Source organism: Protobothrops mucrosquamatus, unplaced genomic scaffold (genome assembly GCF_001527695.2).
Source record: "Protobothrops mucrosquamatus isolate PMUCROS unplaced genomic scaffold, P.Mucros_1.0 scaffold5596, whole genome shotgun sequence".
Lineage (NCBI taxonomy): Eukaryota > Metazoa > Chordata > Lepidosauria > Squamata > Viperidae > Protobothrops > Protobothrops mucrosquamatus.
Window position 1 is genome coordinate 21,518 of NW_015391451.1, and position 10,620 is coordinate 32,137.

Consider the following 10,620-nt stretch of genomic DNA (forward strand, 5'->3'; position numbering starts at 1 on the left):
GTCTTATATCCAAATATGTGGAAAATGATATTCAGTTTATTGATACCTTTCCCTACCTCATATCTTGTGGAATCAGGCTTTAGTGCTGTTAATCATATTATGACCAAAGAAAGAAACCGCCTGAATATTTCCGAAAGAGGAGACCTTCGTTTGTTCCTTACAAAAATTGAGCCAGATATCCAGTATTTAGTTTCGCAGCCTCAGCCTCAGAGATCTCATTAATAATTTAATTAATTAAATGTAATTTCATCAGACTTCATGCTTCTATGTATGCAAAGTATAAACAAAAAGATGGATTTAACTACAGTAACTTGTTTTATAAATATTTATTCTGCCAAACTTAGCAAAAGTCCGACATAAAGTATTTGGTAAGTAATTATTATTATATGCTTTAACTTGCTGTAACTCTGCTTTATAAATTTTATAAATTTTATAAAGTAAAGTTACTTCCCTACTTTATAAATCACCATTACTGTGGAACCGGTGGGCAGTTAGAAAATTTTACTACTAACAGAAATACAAAAGTGGGCGGTAGGTATAAAAAGGTTGACTACCCCTGGCTTAAGTGTTGGTTTTTTGACATTATTGGTAGGAGTAGCAGCAATAGTAATAGTAATGTTTCATTTTTCTTTTTTAAAGGTATGAAGTAAGAATTAATTATACCAGCAGCACTACCAACACTCAACAGAATCTAAAATAAAGGCAGAATCAAAGCAAAAAAACAAAGCAAAATAAAACAAAACAAAACCAGAATAGTGATAGAGGCCTCAAGTACTTTGCTATTTTAAATAAACAATTTATGCAAGGTACATAGATAGTGATGAATCTATTGTTATGAACAAAAGGAAATTGAAATGATCTGTTTTAAATATTTTACTAATACACATCTAAAGGACAATTTTATATTATTCTGTATAATAGAACCAAAAGCTATTTGCTATGTAAATAATTATCTTTGGGTAAGGAATAACAAAGCTAAGGCTATTGGTAAGAATGTTAATGAGGGATTATTTAAAACTATAATAATAAGAAAAAGAATATAATAAATATTTGCAATAGAAATAATCCATAGAAAAATCATTAGGGAAGGATACTTATGTGAAACAATTAATAATAACTCTTGGCTATTTTGTTATAGTTATTGATTGGCTTATTTGCAATTGTCTGAATTAAAAATTATATATCTCTATATATACACAGAGCTATTAAAATTCTGACAGCTTAAAAATCAAAATATTTCTATGCCGTATAAATGTATTATTTATTCTAAAGTAATAAAAAGTCAGGAACTTCTAAAAATTGAAATTATCTAAAAATGATCATTCAAAAGTTTTCTGTTAAAATAAAGTATAAAATTTTTTTTCATTTCAAGGCTTGCATAATATATTACTATAGATTCTTAAAATATTAAAAATTTGTTTATTTTTGTTTAAATAGTTATAGAGCTATTTGTATTTTTTTTTTTACTTTATATCTTGACTTTTCCTCTATGAACAACCAGAGATTGACATAGAACACTCTTTGAAAGGAAAATTGGACTAATATCATAAATGCATGTAACAAATGTGAACAAGTAATACAGGCTATTCTTATAATGTTTTAATCTAATAAGAACCAATAATATTTTTATAGTTCCTCACATAGGTCACTGCAGAATTCCTACAGTGTATGCTTCAATAAATTGTGCAAATTGGCCAACTGGCCAGTTCATGGTTAGTGAATATACTTACCATTCTCAGTTGGTATGTAGATGTTCAGATAAAGGCAGTCTTCATTTTGATCTTGCACATAGGTCATTACAGTATCCAAGTTGGCAGTAAACCAAATTGGTAGCATATCATTAAGCAGCGACCTCTCATCCAGATACTGTGGGCAAACAGCAGCAAATTGTGTGGCATTCCGTATACCAGTCCATGATGAAGGAGGTTCTGGGGGTTGGAAACGTCTCTCTCCAGTTGGAGGAGAAGCATAAGGGACTCCCAAATACTGTTCCACAGGACCAAGGATTTCATTGGGCAAGGGTGTTCTTACACCACGGATTTTGCCATAATTTGTAATTACAACTGGGTATTGTGCTTGTCCCTCAATAAACGTAAAACGTATTGCTAGGGCAGTTATCCAAAGGAGGAAATTAGAATTCAGCATGACACAAACAGGATTAAAAATCAAAGGCAGCCATAAGAGTCCCACTGGCTTTGACATGGTTTCACATCAGCATTAGCAGGTCCTGAGGACGTTCACACCCAGGAAGAAAAATATTTTTTGCAGAAAGAAACCAAAACGACAGCGAAAATCAGAAAAAGGAGGAATCAGTTGGCAGGAAGAGAATAATTTACCAAGGAAAATGTAAAATATTCTTGGTCAAGCAGGGAAAACCCAATATAAATGTGGTAGGTGTCTCAGCAGATGGACTTATTCTGGCTATAGCCCATCCCTTGATTCTTGTATTTAATGCTGATATGTATCCAAGAAGATAAGATACCCAGATACTTAGAGCCTACTGTGCAAATCCATTTGAGGGACCCATTTGAGTTAATTCCACCATGATGTAGAACCCTGCCAGGGAAGAAAAGGGAGAAAGAGAAAGGATTATGTTTTTGCTAATAATAGTTATTTTTAAAAAAAATATATACAGTTATATTATTTTGCCACAATTTTATTCTCTCTATCCATTGCTACAAAATAAGCAACAGGGTGCAAGAACAGCTCATTCATGAATCATAATGGAATACTCTATCCCTCTCCACTAGCAGCCATGCTTTAATAATCATACTAAACATAAGCTACCATGTCCATTATATATTTCATTTTCAGCATATTAAAAATTGGACAAGAAATGCCATGTACTACACCTAAATCTAATAACGAAACTCAATGTCATTACCAATTTACTTAAATTTAACTTAAAGAAAAGTTGGAAGGAAATTCAACAAAGCCAAATTTATATTATTGATCTGAGGCATTTTTAATTTGCAGTAAACGTTAAGGTAGGGCAGGGGTCCCCAACCCTCGGTCCATGGACCGGTACCAGGCCATGGCCTGCCAGCAACCAGCCCCATATGCAGGATACAGGTAGCACATAAAACCATGCACTCCCCAGTCCACGGAAAAAAATATCTCCACGGAACCGGTCCCTTGTGTCCAAAAGGTTGGGAACTTCTGAGGTAGGGTGTTTACTCTTTTGTAGTTGAAGGAGTATTTGAATACAAACTATACTCCTTGAGCATTAGAAAAAATATTGAACATTTTTAGCATGCTTATGCATAAGAATGTATTTTCACAAGCAGCAAAATAAGTTCAAAATATTTTTCTACATTTAAACATTTAAAATTGCTGTATTTGTCTTTTATTCTGGAAAATCAAACATATAGTTGAACAGGTTTCAGAAATATTGGGGGTGAGTCTTGTTTACTTGAAAATATATCATGAAGGAGACTTTCCATTTTTGTGAAATGCATTATTTAACATTTAACAGGAACATAGAAACTCTCTTATACTAGCTATATACAGATGGTCCTTGACTTACAATAGTTCATTTAGCTATTAGTTCAAAGTTACAACGACACTGAAAAAAATGATCTTTGACTGTTTTCACTCTTATGACCATTGCAGCATCTCCATGGCCATGTGATCAAAATTCAGATGGTTGGCAACTGACTCATATTTATGACAGTTGCAGTGTCTTAGGATCATGTTATCACCTTTTATCACCTTCTGATAAGCAAAGTCAATGGGAAAGCCAGATTCACTTAACAACTGTTTTACTAACTTAACAGCTGCAGTGAATCACTTAACAACTGTGGCAAGAAAGGATGTAAAATGGGGCAAAACTCACTTAACAAATGTCTCACTTAGCAACAGAAATGTTGGGCTCAATTGCAGTTGTAAGTCAAGTCTATATGTAGTTCAGTATGTTACTCAAACTCTGGACAAATATGTAGTCCAGTAACTTAGACTCCTATTTGTACCATATAAAAAGGATAGGAATTGCAATCTAAAACATCTCAAGAACTATCTGTCAAAGCTGCGAACATTGGATGTTCCCGCTCTGACAACTGATGAAAATGCAGCCATTTTCTCTATTCCTTTAACATGCTTTTTCTTACTTTAGAAATTAGGTGCAGCAGAGAGGGGGGGTTGGAATGTAAGCTCAGTTAGCCATAATAACGCTGCTGTGATAACGTTTTGGCAGGCTGTGGAGCTGATGAGAAAGCAGGCGCTTTAAGCTAATTGGGGAATGTGATTTATGACAGTTAATTGGGGGTGGGAATTATACTTTGTTACTTTGTATCTGGGGGAAGGGAATTTAGTTTTTGGGTTCAACTATGTAGTGCCGATACTTTGTATCCTGAATAAATCTACTTTAAAGAAGTTTGCCTCAAATTTCTTTTGATGGGTTTCATCTATCAGAACCATGACATTAACCCCCAAACTACAATTTTCTACCTTAACCACATTGGGGTCCTGAGCTCCAGTCACCATCCCTAAGTCAAGGGACAGGCTGACAAAGACTCAAGGAGGATCTCAACATGGAAAAGGAAGAAGTGCCTGGATCCAGCACCCCATGGCTGCCACCTCAGCAGAGGGAGCGCAAGCCAGTGCACCAGTGAAGAAGGAATCTTCCCAGGCCTTACAGCTGGGGGTGAGACCCAAAATGCAGGAGCTGATCTGGTCTTCAGAGTGGATCCTGCCCAGTGGAGACTCCAAACCCCTGTCGAGACGACCCTGCCAAAAGCAAGTTCTTTGAAAGCATCCGAAGTTGATTTGCAAGAAGGAACCTCTCGAGAATCGCGTTCCCCGAGCCGCTGAAGAATCAGAAATTGACGACTACTGAGGACTCTGGAGAATGGAAGTACCTGTCCGTGGCCTGTAGCCAATCAGTGGAAAAGTTGGTGGAGAGGTTTGAGGGGCTAGAGATGAAGAGTGGGGAGCAACCCTCTCACTCTTCCCATGCAAGTGATCACAACAATCAGCAGAGCAGATGCCAATCCGTACCTAAAAGAAGCCCTAGCTCCACCTATGGAGCACAAGCAGCTTCCCCATCTTCGAAGCTGCCAATATTAACCTCCAGCCCTGCAAGGAGGGTCAGTCCCAGCTGCCGCTCTGAACACGGCAGCCCGGTACATCATCACTCCTCTAGAAGTCCAGATTGCCACAGGTACCATGAAAGCCCTGACCATCGCTACCATCGGTCACATAGCCCAGAGCTTCTCCGTCAGTACCACCCACGCCCGAAGCCTATGCAGGGGGAAGACTCAGATGTGAGCATTCAACATGATATAATGCAACAGCTGCATGATCTGTTGGCCAGGCAGCAACAGGTGAGAGCACCACAGCTGTTGGGGCCCCTGCAACCATTGGGGATGCTGCAGCTACTGCCACTGGGAGGTCATCAGCAGGTGGGGGTGCCACAGCAGTGGGGCTGGTACCAGTCTCTGAGTGTGCAGCAACTGCTGGGAGGCCTGCATTAATTGGGGATGCCGCAGCCACCAACAGGAGCACAGTGGGGCTGGCAGCAACCTCTTAATCTGCAGCAACCACTGGGGGGCCTGCAGCAACTGGGGATGGCACAGCAACCCGCGCCGGGACCGATGGGAGGCCTGCAGCAGCTAGAGATGCCACAGCCACCACCGCCAGGAGGTCAGCAGCCATTTGGAGTGCAGCAGCAGTGGGGTTGGCAACAGCCCCTGAATGTGGAGCAACCACTGGGGGGGCCTGCAGCAACTGGAGATGCCACAGCCATCATTGGGAGGTCAGCTTCCGCTGGGGAAGCAACAGCCACAGCAGGGAGGCCAGCAACCACTGGGAATGCAGCCAAGCTGGGGGGACAGCAACCCATGATGGCACCACCCCTCAGAGTGACTTTTGATGGTGAACTGGAGAAACTTATCTTCTTCCTAAATCAAATGTGTTCCTACGTGAATAGCAATGCCAATTTCTACCCTAATCCAGCTGCTATGGTTGATGCAGTCATGGCCAATTTGGAAGGGGAAGCATCTGAGTGGCTAAACAATTTGTACAATGTGCAGGCACCTGAGTTCGGGAACCTCCACCTCTTCCTCGTTGGACTAAGAACCAGGTTCGAGGACCCATCCATAGCTCTCAAAGTGGAGACACAAATACACAAGATAAAACAAGATGGCAGACCTGCTCTGGAATACGTATGAGAATTTCGTAAGATAGCAGGTCGAATAGAAAGGTGGCCTGAACAGTCTCTAGTGCACCACTTCAAGGAGGGACTAGACAATCACCTTTCCCAAGCCTGTGTCTATCAAGCTGTCCCTAACCTATTGCAAGAGTGGTACCAGACAGCAATAAGATTGGATGTTGAGCTAGCTCATTATAAGAAGCTACCACCTCAAGAAGCTGGGCAGAAGCCAGAACAGACCAACCCCCCCCCACGTAAGCCTTCAGCCATCGTGGCTGCAGAGCCCCCCATACCACCTGCCGGTCCACCAATCAAATGCTTCAGATGTGGGCAACAAGGACACTGAGCAGCGAGCTGCCCGGTCTCATACCCCCAACAACAGAGCAGATCAGGACCACTGGCGAGGAAGAAACCAGTCCAGCAGCCGGCGAAAGAGAAGTCAAACTGGACCATGCAAGGACCCATTGTCCAGGTTACATCACCCACACAGGAGAGTGCCAAGGTCCAAGCTGGACCCACCACCACTCTGCCCTCCTATGACAGCGATGACGAGGGGGAGAACGACCCGATGGTGAGTCAACCCGTTCCACCTTTTTCTCTCGTAGCCAAACTCATAGTCCCCAAGACAGGTGCACGAGTAGATTTGAAAGTGCTAGTGGACTCAGGGTGCTCCCAGTGCATTATTAACTTGCCAGTTGCCCTCAAACTGGGCATACGAGCAAAGTTGATCTCCAAACCTGTGAAATTTAAGCAAGCCGATGGATCTTTAATGGGAGGAGGTATGGAAAAACACGAAAATCATTCTGAAAAAGGCTTCTGAGATGTATAAAAAGCAAGCCGATAAAAAGGGACTCCCCAAAAATCATTCCAAGTTGGGGGGAAAGTCTATTTATCCACAAAATATTTACGACTTAAGTTGCCTAGTAAGAAGTTAGGACCCAAGTACCTGGGTCCCTTCCCCATAGTAAGAATCATTAACCCAGTCATGGTAGAATTAAAGCTTTCCAGACTCCTAGGGAAAGTCCACCCTGTGTTCCATTGTAGCCTATTGAAACCTTTTTGGGGTTCCACCTTACGGCCTCCCCCTAAGAAGTCACCTGGGCCTCTCGTGGTAGCTGGACAGACTCATTATGAAGTGAAGCGTATTCTTGATTCTAGACTTTTTAAGAAAAAGTTACAGTACTTAGTGCAGTGGAAAGAATATCCATTGTCTGAAACCACATGGGTGAAATCTAGTGACAGACTCCTTAATAGATTCTATGAGAAACACCCCAACAAACAAAGGGGCAACCCTTAACCTATGATTTTGTTTAAATTGCAGGATTTGTCCTCTTTGTAAGGGGGGCCAGATGTCAATGCTGCTAACATTGGATGTTCTTGCTCTGACAACTGATGAAAATGCAGAGATTTTCTCTATTCCTTTAACATGCTTTTTCTTACTTTAGAAATTAGATGCAGCAGAGAGGGGAGGGTTGGAATGAAAGCTCAGCTAGCCATAATAATAATAATGCTGTTTTGGGAACCCAAGGACAAATTGAAACATTTTGGCAGGCTGTAGAGCTGATGAGAAAGCCCGCGCTTTAAGCTAATTGGGGAATGTGATTTATGACAGTTAATTTGGGGTGGGAGTTGTACTTTTTTACTTGTTTTTTTTTTTAAAAAAAATTTATTGAGTTTTTTATCCATAAAGGGAGATGAGGGAGGAATATAGGTATGGTAAACAAGGGAGGGTGGGGAGGGAAAAATGGAAAATTTGGAAGCGGGTAAGGGTAATATATAATCAATAATTTTACAAGCAAGTAAGTATCCGGCATATCATTAATATATAAATAGCTTATCATAGTATTTAAATAGCATATAACATATTTAAATATTTTTCACTTAAACTTAGCTTTAACCTTAAAGGCATAACCATAAATTAATAAAAAACAAGTATTTCCACCTAATAGCTAAACAAAGTACTTTTTTACTTGTTATCTGGGGGAAGGGAATTTAGTTTTTCGGTTCAACTATGTCAGGGGTGTCAAACTCAATTTCATTGAGGGCCTCTTCAGCATTGTGGTTGTCCTTGGGGTAAGTGTGGCCGGGGTAGGTGTGGCCAGGGTGGGCGTGGCCTACTGGGTGGGCGTGGCTTACTGGGTGGGCATGGCCAGCTCTACATCATTCGCGTCAAAGGTGCCTGTCGGGGCTGGGCATGAGTGGGACAGATCTGAGGGTCTCTGGCAGAAGGAGGTGGGACCGGGGCAAGCACCAAGGCATGGTCCACTGGAGGAGCCTCACTGTTCCTCTCAGGCCATGTGAGGGGGGGCTGGATGGTGCTGCGGGCTTCCCGGAGCCCTAGGCAGCAGAGGTCAAATGCCCAACCCGGCCCTCAAGCACCCACGGCATCAAGCCCAGCCCCACTACCCCAAGGGGGTGCCTAGCTGCACTTACCTCCTCCTCAAGGCTGCTGCTGCTGTGCTTGCTCTCCTTAGCCAGGTTGCTCATGATGGGTATGAGGGCAAAGTCAGAGAGAGGCCCACTCCCTCTCCATGGAGGAGACCCGGCTTTGTATCCAAAGCTTCCTTAGCAATAAGATGGGAGACCCCCAGGATAGGCCAGGAGGAGGGGACAAGGAGATGGTGAAAGGGCAGCAGGGCAGGACTAAGGCATTACTTCCCTCAGACCCTCCCTCTCCTTCCTTCCGTCCTTCCTAAGAACAGAGTGGTGGGAAAATATTTGAGATGAGGGAGGGAGAAAAACAGGCATGAAACGCAGCTGGGGAGGTGTCACCCTTTGTGAGGAATGAAGAAATGCACCATCGCCTGGAAGTGGCCAGCACATGGCCCTCGCCTACTTCACATATGTGGCTTGGTGGGCTTTGGGGGAGGGGATGCCATGAGTAATGTGAGAGTCGACGTTACCTGCATAATGCCGTCCAGCCTCCAGCCTGCCTGGTTTTGGCAGGCAGCGAGGTGCTCTCCTCACAGTGCCGAGAGGCTGAGCCGGGCAGTGCGAAGCTCGCCAGCTTTGCACCTTGCTGCCTGCTGAAATTGGGCAGGCTGGGGGTTGGGCGGCGGCATGCTTCTTTTTGAATTTGTACCGCCTGGCTCAGCCTCTTGGCGCTGTGAGGAGAGTGGCTCGCTATCTGCCGAAATCAGGCAGGCTGGGGGCTGAGCGGTGGCGCGCTTCTTTTTGAATTCATGGCACCCGGCTCAGCTCTTGGCACTGTGAGGAGAGCGCCCCGCTGCCTGCCTGCTGGGGACTGAGCGGCGTCATGCTTCTTTTTGAATTCACGCCACCTGGCTCAGCCTCTCGGTGCTGTGAGGACAGCACCCCACTGCCTGCTGAAACCCCTCCCCTAGAGCCCATCAAGCCGGATATGTGAAGTAGGCGAGGGCCATTTGCTGGCCACTTCCAAGCGATGGTGCATTTCTTCATTCCTCACAAAGGGTGACACCTCCGCAGCACACGCCCAGGGGGCGGGGCCAACATGGCAGGGGCCGGTCCCTTGCTGTTTCCAGACGGCCTTATGGAGCTAAGACTGAATGTGTTTCAGCATAGATGGCCACCACAAAATTGTACATTGGCTCCCGGGCAGCGGGGGCCATTCCCTCACTGTTTCCAGGATGGCTTCGCGAGCCACAAGAAACCATGTCGTGGGCCGCATCTGGCCCCTGGGCCTTGTGTTTGACATGTCTGAACTATGTAGTGCCGATACTTTGTATCCCAAATAAATGTACTTTAAGGAAGAATTTTGCCTCAAAGTTCTTTTGATGGGTTTCATCTATCAGAACCATGACACTATCTATATCAGCCATGGACTCTGTGAATCTTAATGAAATAAGCTACAGTTCATGAAAGCATAAAATTTTAAATAAAATCTTCTAGTCAGATAAGGGTGCTTCAAGACTCCTCATTTTATGCCATTCTAGACTAATGCAGCAGCTCTCCTCCTATAAAATCAATAAAAATCTAGCTTGTCTTCTAATAGCTCCTTTCCAAAATTCAGGTAAAGAATCTTTGCAGCCCAGTCCAATAATTAAAGGATTAAGCAGAACATTTTTGTATACTTAACATCCTCTCTGCCAATGGTTATTCTATTACTTCTGGGCATCTCTATCACTTTTATTGATTTAATGCACATTTTTATATATTGCCCATCCCTCAGCCTGGTATATCTAAAAGTAATTTGAGCCTAATCTTTGCCTGTAAGCAAAATACTGATCTTTTTAATTATATTCTATTTGCAGTAAGAATAAGAAGTGTCAGTTCAAGTAATTTTCTATATCAGGACCTAAACATGCACCAAATGAAATTTCCATGGTACCTTGAAGAAATAAACACTAAATGTTATCAGGGTAAGTATTTCCAGTTTGTCCTGAGGGTGTATTCTATTTTTAACATAGGTCTTTATTTTCACAATTAGCTATTCATAATATCAAGTAGTTTCCACAGAATCCGGATTCATAGCAAGTAAGCAGAAACAAAAT

The 10,620-nt window shown here is 42.8% G+C and overlaps 1 protein-coding gene across 1 annotated transcript; it reads right to left on the reverse strand.

Annotated features, from left to right (window-relative positions):
- Positions 1–1,546: 1,546 nt before the first annotated feature.
- Positions 1,547–2,551, reverse strand: LOC107299850 (neuroligin-4, X-linked-like). Its single transcript, XM_015829192.1, has one exon. The coding sequence runs from the start codon at positions 2,200–2,202 to the stop codon at positions 1,714–1,716; it is 489 nt and encodes a 162-aa protein (XP_015684678.1). The 5' UTR covers positions 2,203–2,551; the 3' UTR covers positions 1,547–1,713.
- Between the last annotated feature and the right edge of the window lie 8,069 nt (positions 2,552–10,620).